This window comes from Lycium ferocissimum, chromosome 8 (assembly GCF_029784015.1).
Source record: "Lycium ferocissimum isolate CSIRO_LF1 chromosome 8, AGI_CSIRO_Lferr_CH_V1, whole genome shotgun sequence".
Lineage (NCBI taxonomy): Eukaryota > Viridiplantae > Streptophyta > Magnoliopsida > Solanales > Solanaceae > Lycium > Lycium ferocissimum.
In genome coordinates this window covers 25,265,717-25,278,555 of record NC_081349.1, presented here as the reverse complement: position 1 = coordinate 25,278,555, position 12,839 = coordinate 25,265,717, and the positions used below count along the sequence as shown (strand labels likewise).

The following is a 12,839-nucleotide window of genomic DNA, read 5'->3' as shown; positions in this document are numbered from 1 at the left end:
GATAATATAAGGGTAAAATAGGAATTTAAAAAAGTCAATTAGAATAAAGGGGGGAGAATGACTATTATTCAAAGTTGAGGGGGGAGTTTGATTTTTAAAGTAAAGTTGGGAGGTGTAAATGATTTTCACCCGTTCATGCTGTAACTCCACACGTCAATGTACAAATTTCATATTCCTCTTTCCTTCCCTCCTCACACAACAAACAGATGACTCTTTTTTTCTTTTCATCTCACACAAATTAATCCTTAAAAAATAACTCACATTTTGAATGTAAAGCACATTATTGACATATACTAGGTAAATTATTTAACTCTTAGTACTAATTGGCTCTTTAAACTCTGCCTTTTGACTTAGCGCTTCAAAATTGTCAACCACATTCTGAAGCCTTGCAACAAATTCAATAAGAAGTGAAGCAAAAGTAGCCAAAGACAAAGCACTAGCACTCAAATAAGTTTCCATTTCCACTGTATCAGCAATTTCACCATCAACAAGTGAGAGACGTGAAGGCCATTGGTTTTGCTTTCTAAATAATGTTGAATTTGTGACCAATTGATTTGATGAGTCTTTTGTCAATAATGGCCAATTTGCTTGTAATGACCTTATGTCGATGGCTGTTTCACTGAGTGATCGAGAGCTTAATGGCAAATTTTCACTACCATTTTCACTTGAAGAATCTTCGACATTAATATTTGGCTTTCCGATTTCCCAACTTTTTGAATTGACCAAGAGATATGACTTGTGATCTATTTTTTTCTGCAAGTTTTGTGCTGTTTCATGCACTTCTTTTAGGATATTTTCATGATCACTTAATGCTTCCATTTGCTCTAATTTTGTTCCTAGCTTGCGTAGAACTTTTGAAGCATTTTCACCAACTTTCTTAAGTTCATTGTGGAAAACCTTTCTCTTTTCTGGTGGTGCCTGCAAAAGACATTAAAGAAGTTTAATTTCTGTAAACTGATAATGTACAATCTTTTAACAATACAAGGTTATCAGATGGCTTGCAACAACTAGACAATTCCCAATTTGATAGCCTAAACAGTGTAGTAAATAACATGTTGTAATTAGTAAAATATATTGATAATGTGAAAAATGTTTACATTGTACTTGTATAAAGTTAAATTAAATGTTAAGAGTTTCATTTATTTATACTAACAGTGTACTATTTTTTAGATTACTTGGTTAACATGACCTACATAATAAGGTAAATGTCTACAGTGATCATCATATTTTAAAAATCTAAATGTTGCAATAAATAGCCTGTTAAAATATATTGATAGTGTAAAAACTATTTTGGGTGTTTTCATTTCTCCATCTGTAGTGGATGATAGAAAAAAGTAAGGCCTAAACAAGAATTTGACTGCATATTGCCTATGTTGCTTGATCGGATCTTTCAAAGATGTCATTCAATGTGTGTCAGATCCTCCAAAAGTAATGCATCTTTGAAGAATTTGACACAGGGCCAACACCATTATTGAAGGATTCGAGCAACATAGCACGTTGGTACAATTAGTTAGCATGTAGAACCTGGATTTCTGATTGGATACATCCATGCAATGCCATGACCATGAATGCACAATGCCTCAATCCACTGCTTAATTTGACAATGTCTCTCCACGGACTCTTGTGCAATTTATAACATCCATGAGGTGGCTCCCAAATAGCAAATCCAAGCTGTTCAAATTAGAATTAATCAAGTAACCAATAGGATGTCATGATATAGATAGTTCTTTTTGTATAAATTCATGATTAGCTAGCTAGTTAATAGTAGACACATTATTGTTAAAATGCATACCAGTGTTTGCTCTCTACTTGTGGATTCTAGGACAGATTTGTAGCCATTGTATTCTGATGTAGCCTCATCATGCTCAATACAACTTAAGTACCCATTGATACAACCTGTCAAAACGCGCATGCACTCAAATTAAAGTTACATAATTAGTGGTTCTAAGATTAAAAGGATAACTTGGTGCATTAAGTATCATGCATTCATGTAGGATTCGAGGAAGGATCGCACCAATAAGGGTGTGATGTCGATATTTTATCATGACACAAGCAACATTAGTTGATTCGACATCCATTTTCAAGTTAGGAAAACAAAAGAGTTGTTCATCCCCGAATATTACATCTAGCCCCAAATATTTATCGTTTGACAAACTTAATTTGTTCCAAAATATTTGTTGTTTAATAAATGAAAGAACTCGTTTAATACATTTTTTCAATTCTATCCTTATTGTTTTAATTGAAATAAACGGTGTTTCAGAAAAACACAATGGGTCAAGTTCGAATAAATACTTTTACTATTAAGACTATTAATTACCTGTCCTGTTAACATGTGCGTTAAAAGAAACTTAAGTAAATGATAAATAATACATCAAGGGAAGTACCAAATTAACATTCAACTTAAGTACCCATCGATACAATCTGTCAAAATGTCATGAACTCAAATATTACATTGGTGCAAGATCAGGGAAGTCATTTGCACTTTTGTAACTTTTTTTGTGCTGGTCTTTAATTTTTGGCCTTCGAATGGCTTTGTCTTTAATTTTTTTGGCTTCAAAATCTAAGTTACGCCGCAAATATATGAAAGGACAAAACAACCGCATTCAAGGACAAAATTAAAGCATCATAATATCAACCAAATAAAGAACTATGCCTCTATAGGCATAAGTGTGATTCTGAAGGACAAAAATTAAATACCAGCCCATTTGAAGGACAAAAATTAAAGACCAGTCCATTTGAAGGTCAAACCGTGAATTACTTCATAAATGAGAGCTTTCTCAAAAATATTGCATACCTCCGGGCCCAAATATTGTTGATCGAGAAACTTTTAATTTGTTTAAAAAATATTTGACATTTAGGAAAAGAAATAATTTATTTATCAATTCCTTTTTTTTTTTCGAATTCACCCTTAGTATTGCTCCGATTATGGAGTGTTAGTTGAGTGAGACAAAGAGAGAAACAAAAGGTATAATAGACAGATATTCCTTTTATTAAATATTTTGTTAATGAGTATGCAAAAATCGTAAAAGACAGATAAAATTGAGCCAAGAATCCAAATGGAATATGAAATTCACAATTAAATATGTCTTACCTTCCAATGAAGTTGCAAGATCCATGAAATTCTTAACCACCAAACGATGCAAATCTTCACCAGCCCAAATGGGGCAAATACTAATATTAATCAACAGGCAAATACCAGCACCAACAGCAATTAGGGCTAAACGAGTAAAAATAGCCACATTATATTGCCTAGTCCTGTTTCCAGCCACAATGAGGATACAATAGGTCAAGATAAATACTCGATATCCATATTCATATGGTGCCATTGTTGGATATAGCTTCAAATATGTTCCAAAAAATGCTGCCAAAATGAACAAGAAAATAATACATATGAGATTAAGTATTTACTAGACTTGAAGAGAAGATTAGGAAGCGATAATTACAATCCAATATTTTTTGGGTGATCTAATTTACAAATTAGCTAACAAATGTATAGATTTTGTATATTTATACTTAAACATACAAATATTTGACATATAATATAAATATACTATATGTATAATATACATATGCTGTACATATAATATACATATCAATGTATAGATTTTATTTGGGCTACTGGTAATTAAATTTGACTGAAGGGACATAAAGGAAAGAATCCCAATTTGGAAGTGGGAAGTGGAAAAACTAGCACATGAAAATATGAATCGCCTAAGTTTGAGCGGTTATTAAACCGCTTATTTATTAACTCAGCTCATCTTTATCCACCCAAATTCAGGTGGCCTATGTGGCCCAAATTGACTAACGAGAAATTTTATCAAAATATTTAAATCATTTATTTTGTTTCATATGTCATATATCGCTGTAATAAAAAAGAAGAATTTTTTTATTAGTTGTTTGGTTGAAACAAATTATCAGAAAACAAACAAAGAAAATTAAAACTTGATAAAAGTTGGGTGATTGGGTTATTTAGCTCATTTTTTATCTAGACCATCTCAGCCCAACAAACTTTTTCACAGAGTTATGCAATAATCCGTTTATTAATTTAACCTGTTTTAATTCGTCCAAATTCAATTCAAACTGCCCATCTACCTCTAAATTTAGGAACATGTGAATATTTATGCTATTTAATTAGAGGGTTTACCTACGATGAAAATGCTAACAACAATTACAACTTTTTCCCTTTCTCCAGCCCATAATGCTAATTGAGCAAAGACGAGGGCAAGCATCCCAGCACAAAATGTTCCCAAGCCACGATTGAATCCTTTAATAAAGGTTGCTCCTGCCATAAACAAAGAGGGGAAATTAAAGGATAACTTATAGTAAACTTATTTAGTTAAGTTATATATGTTAGATGGTGCAAATATGTTTTGTATTGTCAATGTAATTTGACTTTGTTATATATATAATAGGCTAGTTATTATTTTTAATCTAATGCTTACTGTGCATACTTACCAGTATCACCTTATAATTGATCTTATTGTGTGAAAAAAAAAGTACATTCGTCATCATCACATAAAACTTAAATTCATTGTGAAATGTGTTTAAGTTATATCAGTCAAGGAATTATTACACCATGAGATTTCTTTTTACTTGTTGTAGTAATTAAGTAATCTGTCCTATTTTTAGAATTCAAATCCCACATTTTAAAGAAGCTAACCTATAAATCATTTAGGTGACCTGAAATTGTAATTTTTTTACACGGACCATGTATATAACTTAAACTCATATACATCATAAATATAGAAAATTTTCACATGAACCTACCTCTTTATCTGTTATAACAGGCAATCAATATTATTTTCAAGATTACAAGTTCATATTATAGAAAACTTACTAATAAATATCATTTGGATGAAATGATAGTTTAAGAAACTCCTTAAACTAATGGTATATATAACTGAAGCTCATCAGTAAAATTACGAGTTTAATTAATTTGTATGTAAGAATAGAGCTAAAAAACTTTTTATATTATCAGGTAACCAAAAATATTTTCTACATGTAACATTTATAAGAAATGAGATTTATAATTTTGAAAATATAAGAATGAGGAAAAACTTACCTGCAATGACAAATAAAGATATGCAACTTGGTTGAGTAAAAATTCTTTACATTATCAGTTAAACTCAGTAAAATTAAGAAGCACGCAAAAAACAAGAAGGATGTTAGATTTTATTACCTATGGTGAACTCAAACATAACAAGAACTGTCAAGATTGCCCATATTGCAAATTGAGCAATATCAGTAGGTTTCTTCCAGAAAATGAGAAGAGACACAAATGATAGTGCAAATCCCATTTTTAAGGAAAAAATGATCTTTCTTGGATCATTTTTACCCATCTCAATTGCTTTCTTAGCAAAATCTTGAATATTGTTGAAGAAACTTGTAAATCTTTCATGCAATGGAGTGAAACACACGCAGCAACCATTTCTAATTTCATCATCATCATGTGGTAGTAGTTTTTCTTGGTTGTGATCTGGAGAAGCCTTCTTGAAGAAATTCTTTAAGGTCACCATTTTGTTGATATTCTTTTTGTCTGATTATATATATTGACTCTGAAAAAAGGAAGGGAAAAAAAGGAGATGATTAAATAGTTATATTTGTTCTAGAAGAAGCGTAGAACTTTTTAGTTAAGGAAAGAAGAAAAAGGAGAACTAATGTTCAGAGAAAGAAAATTCACAGTAAAGAAAAAATTGAAAGAAAAATAAAAGGAAAAAGTTGAAAAAAGTTATGAACTGGAGTAGTCTAAAGTAAGTAAGATATAGTATATGCTAGGGGCACAATATCAAAAATTAATTTAAATTCAATTGCAATTTTTGACATCGTGATATTTTTTTCATTTTTCTTTTGTAGTCTACTATATATTGTTAAGATAATTAAAATTAAATTAACAAAAATTTTCAAATTAATTTGTATTTCACAAAGGTGCTTCACTGGATAATGTAAAGTAAATTGCAGTGGTAAGAGAAAAACGTAAAAATAAAACTGGGGGAGTAATAATTTTCAGTAATAATGTACTGTCACATCTGTTTGTATTTTGCATAATTTCTATATTCACGATCATGATGTTTGCATCATTTTTGGCTAAAGCTAAAGTAGTACCTGCTCAATTATCAATTGGGAAAAGAGAAAAATAGACAAAGGAAAAAGAAAAAATGACTTTATTAACATGTCACGTGCTTTATATATGTCGGTATTGTTATGACATGACCAAAAATTACTGATATAGAATTAATAAAAGCTAAAATGAGCATAGGGGTAAAATAATCACGAAACAAAATTAATTACAAATAACATAAGATTCTCTTTTTGATCCGATAAGAAACTTTTCATTGTAGATCATTAACCAGAATGCCCTCACATGGTAAACTAATTTGCAGAGCAGAAATTAACCAAAATGATCAAATTGCCCTCAAAAGAAGTAGTCATGTCGACGAAGAGCATCTTTGCTTCAATTGTCTATCGGTGACTTCTTAGGAGAATATAGATTGTATATATTAAGAGTCAAGACCATGTAAAGGTTTTGTGAGTGACTCACATTGGTATGAGTAAGTTATTTGATCTTCTTTTATGATTTTGAACATTAATATTTTGATGTATTTCATGAGCTGCTTCTCGAAACTTTTATTAGTTGTTTCTTTTTGGGACAACTACTTAATAAATGATGATTTTTTATTTCACTCGTAGTTTATTAATCTTTTAGATTACGGTCTAAAAATTTCTTTTGAGCAAATTGAATTTTTCAGGAAAAAATGTTAGATCATATGCATACGATCTAAGATTTGTAGTTATTACAAATGTTAGAGACAGTCTAATATTTTATTCGTAAGGTTGAATAATATATGAGTAAACACTAGACCTAATTTGTAAGTTTTTTTTCAAAGGGCAAATTAAAAAGGGAAAAGGCTCAAATATGCCATCGAACTATCGGAAATGGGCCATTTATGCCACTCATCAGTAGTTTGGCTGATTTATGCCATCGAACTATCGGAAATGGCTCACTTATGCCACTCATCAATAGTTTGGCTTATTTATGCCATTGGCTTACCAAAATGACTCATCCATGCCATTTTTCATTAACACCGATTTTATAATACCTGATATGACACGTGACCTCCAATTAGAGGTCTACTCGTTTAATTCAACCAGCCCAATTTTAAATCCCAAATTAATAAAAACTTCGACCCATACACCTGACCCACCCATAACCATAATCTAGTTGGAGGCCATGTGTCATATCTGGTATTTGTAAAACCGGCGTTAGTGAAAAATTACATGGATGAGTCACTTTGGTAACGACGATGGCATAAATAAGTCGAACTATTGATGAGTGGCATAAATGAGCCATTTCAGATAGTTCGATGGCATAAATGAGCCAAACTATTGACGAGTGGCATAAATGAACCATTTGCGATAGTTCGATAAAGATATTTGAGCCTTTTCCGTTTTAAAAATAAGGACAAAATCTTAATGAAAGTCTAAAAGAAGACATTTAGGAAAAGCAAATGTTAGCTTTTGGGGTTTAATTAGAGCCATAGTCCATTTTTTATCATGCTATGATAGTCAGACTCATTTCAACTCTTATTTACCTGATATTAAGCTTCCATATTATATCGTTTACGCTTCAAATATTTAGTTCGGAAAATAAGCAGTTTCACAAGTAAATCCTACTAGTTTTTAGGGATGCAACATATGTGTAATTAAGCTAATGCCATATATCCTAATTTTTTGGGACATGGTATTTTCAGTTGATGGTTCTTTAATTTCTGATACTTTCTTTTTGTCAATTTATGTGACACAATTCAAATTTCGAGAATCAAATATTTTAATTTCGACTGTATCTTTGGACAAAAAATCTTAGTATGTTTTTGAGATAAAATCTTACATATTTGAAAATTATTTAAAAAGTACGATAGATAAAAATAAAAGACACATAAAAAGATCGTGATCAAAGAAGAGTTTGTTTGGATCTCAAAATTTAAAAGGTGTTAGCGTAAATTGACACGAATTATTAATATATAATATGTAAGGTGGCCATGTTATAGAAGACGAGACGTGCAAAGGTTTTTGGTGTACCACTCGTATAGGAGCAGTACTCACTAGCCAATGATTTAACAAGAGGAAGTGGTAATAATTAACAGTACTGTGATGAAAACAAATAAACGAATCTTCCCTCCCACTCCACCAGAAAGTCAGAAACTATATAAGGAAACACGTATAAAGCTTGTACTATAAAAGAAACAACGTATATCAATTAGATATTTACGCTTAATTTCAAGCTAGTTTGGACCGACATGACAGATTTTCACTATCATTTTTTTTGTCCATTTGAACATGTTTAATTTTTCAAAATTTTAGAATTAATTCTCTATATATTCCACCGACATACAAATCTTCAAGGAATTTAAAGGGTTTCCTAACAAACAATGCAACTAAGCTTTAACTCTAACGAGTTAGTGTAATTTATATAGATTTTTCTTCTATTGTATTTTATTTTTCGCTAAATTTGTTACGTGCATGACTTGATAGGAAAATTAGAAAAAGAACCACACATTCTTGAAAGATGATATGGTATTTCAAGGCCGTAACAGAAAAGCTATAAAACATAGTATATACATCGAATTAAAGAAAAAGAAATTAATTAATCTAATGGATCAGATGGAGTTTTGTACAAGACTTACCAATAATACTGCATTGCTCTTTAAACCTGCAAATTCAGTTGGAAAATGAAGACAAATCCATTATTGGGATTTAAATGTAAGAATCAAAGAAACAAAATGGTAGGAGAATGTTATAAGAATCAAAGAAACAAAATGGTAGGAGAATGTTAAGAAAATTACCAATTTGTTACAAAAAAGTAGTGATAGGAAGTAGCTAAGGAAGAGTAAGAAGAAAATAATATGGTCTAAATTAATGAAGGTTGATGATATAAAATAAGTAACTGATGGCAAGTTATATAAGAATGTAGAGCAAGGATATTCTTGGAGACTTATTCATAATTCTCAAATCTTTTTTTTCTTTGTGTGTGTGTTTGTGTATTCCAACTTTCTCTAAAATAAGTTCCTAAATTTCAACTCTACAAAGCTAAATGACTTTTCAATATAGCAAAAGGAACAAAGTTGTATTTCTAGGCAATTGGTTCAGTACTATTTTCTTTTAATGATCTCTCGCAGTTTGAAGAGTTTTCAATTTTTCTCATTTAAAAGTTTATTTAAAAAATATTTTGGAAGAAATGAATATTAGAAAAGGAAGATTTTCTACAACTCTCAAACGTGGAAGCATTCTGTCAATTTCAGGCGCTTCCATTTTTTCAACTATTAGATCATGTAAACATGCTCAAGAGTTCCTTACAATATACTAATAAAGGTATAAATTTTTGGTGGAAAAGGACTTCTTTTTAACTCGACTAAATTTTTGGCAAAATTTTCAGCCAATATTCAACAGAAAAAGTATGAACTAGGATATATATACACACAGGTGTGAGATGTAATATCAACCACTTGCAACTTACGCCCATCCGATACATCTGTTATAGTTATCTCATGCCCCTTTGTTTTTTTTCGTATGATTTTGTTTATTATACCTATTAATGTAGCATTTATAAATTATTTCATCTAGGATGTGTTGGTATGTAGGAAAATATTTTTTCATTTTTTTAAAAAATAAGATATTTTTATTGTTTGGTTGCAGAGAATATTTTTCATGAAAACTAACAGAATGCTCACAACTCTTTAACTTCATGACTCAAAAATTTCATTAAACACTATTTAGGGGCGAACCTTGCCCTTTTAGCAAGCATGAATTATTGTAAGTTGTAAGTTCAAGTGAGTAGTGGATCCAAGATTTTTAGAAGATGAGTGAGCTATTAAGAGTAGTCGGATTCAGAATTTAGACGCAACAGGTTCAACCTTTAATTTATAGGTTCTTGCATTGAACCTATTACATTTTTTTAGATTAGAAGGTTCAATATTTTATTTTGTTTTAATAGTTTTCCTATTGACAATATGCTACATCCTCCACTGTTACTAGTTCTAATATAGATAAGATTTATTATACTATAATTTTGCGATTACAAAAAGAGAATAGAGATACAATATGTTAGACTTTGAAATTTTGGAATTTAAACGAAAAAAAATAAAGAAAGACAGCTAAAAACCAAATAATGAAAGAAGATCAACATAGCTAGCAGCTAGTAAATGCACGCAGCTAAAAATATGTGCAATCTATTTCTGATTATTTAAGTTACTCACGATCAATTAAAAACATTATTTGTATTATAAGGTACTTAATAATTACTAGCTCCCTTCAAATACTGATTTAAACAGACTCAAACGTCGATTTTGAATATTATTAATTTATGAACTTATTAAAACAACTACGTACTATGCATAAATTTCAAAGTTGAGTTGAACTATATGAAATATCAATGTCCATGTAATTGCTCAGTTTTAAGCTTGTCTTAATCCAATTTTATATGAACAAAAAAAAGTTGTGTAGCTCTGGAAGAAAATTGGAACTAACCGATATTACCTCTTAATATTGGGAAAACCAAGCGTGACATGATCATAAAAATATACTTTTTGTGTATGCAAAGGGCAAGATATGAGTATGAGTTGAGGTGGATTGAATTAATGGTGGTCTCCATATTTGCACTCATTTTCACTTGATAATATGACTAATACTATTTTTTATTAGTACATGATTTTGTCAATATCATGAGAAGCAGCACAAGTAATGTTTCTTCAAGAACTGGAATGAGTTGTGCGCATGGACATATATTAGAAGTCGTCTCTTACTAATGAAGAAAATGACATTGGAAGAAAAGTCTCTATTATGAACTTCATTTTCAGGTTTTTATAGATTAATTCAAGCCTCTTTTGCTAGTTCTTTCAGATTTTATTACAAAGATGACTTGACACTAATAATAAAGATCAAAGGAGGTACCTTTCAGACATTCTTTGAACATCTTTCATTTTTTGTTTAATTATCTAGTATTCGAAATTCATTAATCCGAATAATTTAAATTCGAACCGCATTGTATACATTTAAGGGGAAATCGCTTCTTTCCAAAAAATTCTTCAGTCCCAAGCTCGAATTTGAACCTTTTAATTAAGGGTGAATGAATTTCATTCGTCTTATTGCATCCCTTGATGATTTTGCACATCATTGTTATTGTTACTAGCTAACGATAATTAATTATGAGCTTTTAACTTTTGACTTTCAGGAAAAATATAGGTAAAAATTTATTCACACCGAGGGTAAGGAAAAATCATTACCTGCAATTGATTTAATTTCGTTCTCAATAATAAAATAGTCATAAAGCCAAAGTCCTACCCACAAATGCTAGCTAACGATAATTAATTATGGCTTGTTGGAAGAAAAAATTCTGCAATTGATTTAATTCAATAATAAAATAGAACTCCAAAGATAGTTGGAAGAAAAAAATCGGAGTCCCACTCGTAAATATTTTAAGTTTTAGCATAGTATACTGAAGTTTCATTTGTAAAAGGCTCCAACTCCAACGGTTATGAATGATACTACTGATGTGGCAGATGATTTGGCGGTTGACGTGGAAGATGAGTTGGCGGAGGATGTGGCAAATAATTCTGAAGCCAACGTGGAATCCCATTCTACTATAAGAACTAGCAAACGTGTGAGGCAACCGTCCAAGAAGTTAGCAGATTTCATCGTGCCAAAGTGGGGGAAGAAACGTGAAGGAGCAGTTGATAATTAGTATAAAGAAGTTGAGGGAGAACTAAGAGAGTTGGGTAATTGTTATTGAAAGTCTTTGTTTCTCATCTAATTCTTATTCTCTTCTCATCTCCTCTCTGTAGTTATGCTTAGCAATTTCTATTTGGTTCAGTTCATTGTAATTCTATCTCTGCAAGTTAATTAATCTTGCTTAGAACCACTGGTTTGGAATCTGTTGTTCGTTATTGAGTTTGTTTCATTGGTGCTTTCATCCAGAGGTCTCTAATGGAGGACCAAAAACTCAAGGCGCTTGTGGATGATTCAGTGAAGGAGGTGACAGACTCCTTTTCCAAGGATATCGCTGAACTTCGTTACTTACTGCAAGAGATGGTCAGAAAAGTTACGCCGACCACTGCTCATGTCCAAGGTCCTACAATGGCGGTAGATCACCATCATCATCGCCAAGAGGGTTACGATGAACCGGTAGCAGCAGCGCCTACTATACGGCATAGGCCAGCTCCGGTGGAATTGGGACGATTCCCTAGTGAAAATTCGGAGGCTTGGGTATTTCAGGCTGAGTGGTACTTTGATTTCTACGGCATCGCCGACAACCAGAAGTTATCCTTGGCATCGTTCTATCTCGACGGCGAAGCTTTGGAGTGGTATAGGTGGTTGTTTCGGAACAAACAGTTAGTTGGATGGGATCATTTTGCCGAGAAGGTTAGGATTCGATTCCAACCACGAGGGCTAGAGTCTGCTGAGGTCGGTTGGCAAAGCTTCTCCAAGTGACCACTATATCGGAATTGCAGCGCCGATTTGAGGCAATAGCAAACGAGACCAATGACATATCTGATGGGTTGATGGTCCGCCTCTTTATTTCTGGACTGCGGGAGGATATAAAAAATTCGGTGTTGGCTCACGAGCCCGGAACGTTTGAGGAGACTCTAAATCTAGCCTATATTCATGAGAGACGTATCCATGCTGAAAAGGGTCCGGTCCGACCCGCTTTTGCTAACAAAGCACCACCTCTATTGCCTAGCCCTAATGTGAATTCATCCTCCGCTCTTGTTCCAGTTACCCCCACTCGACCACCCATTAAACGACTATCTCATGCCGAATTCCAGAGCCGTCGTGAGAAGGGGTTGTGT

General features: G+C 32.0%; 1 protein-coding gene across 2 annotated transcripts; it reads right to left on the bottom strand.

The window, feature by feature from the left end:
• Positions 1-260: 260 nt before the first annotated feature.
• On the bottom strand, positions 261-8,794 carry LOC132066753 (aluminum-activated malate transporter 9-like). 2 transcript variants are annotated; one of them, XM_059459972.1, is made up of 7 exons: positions 8,682-8,794; positions 5,180-5,555; positions 4,145-4,282; positions 3,092-3,361; positions 1,793-1,896; positions 1,525-1,671; positions 261-918 (listed from the first exon to the last, which is right to left on the bottom strand). In XM_059459972.1, exons 2-7 carry the CDS (start codon positions 5,514-5,516, stop codon positions 307-309), a joined length of 1,608 nt encoding a protein of 535 aa, XP_059315955.1. In that variant the 5' UTR covers positions 5,517-5,555; positions 8,682-8,794; the 3' UTR covers positions 261-306. The 2 variants fall into 2 exon arrangements, with proteins under 2 accessions (XP_059315955.1, XP_059315954.1); XM_059459971.1 differs by lacking the exon at positions 8,682-8,794 and having other exon boundaries at positions 5,180-5,719.
• Between the last annotated feature and the right edge of the window lie 4,045 nt (positions 8,795-12,839).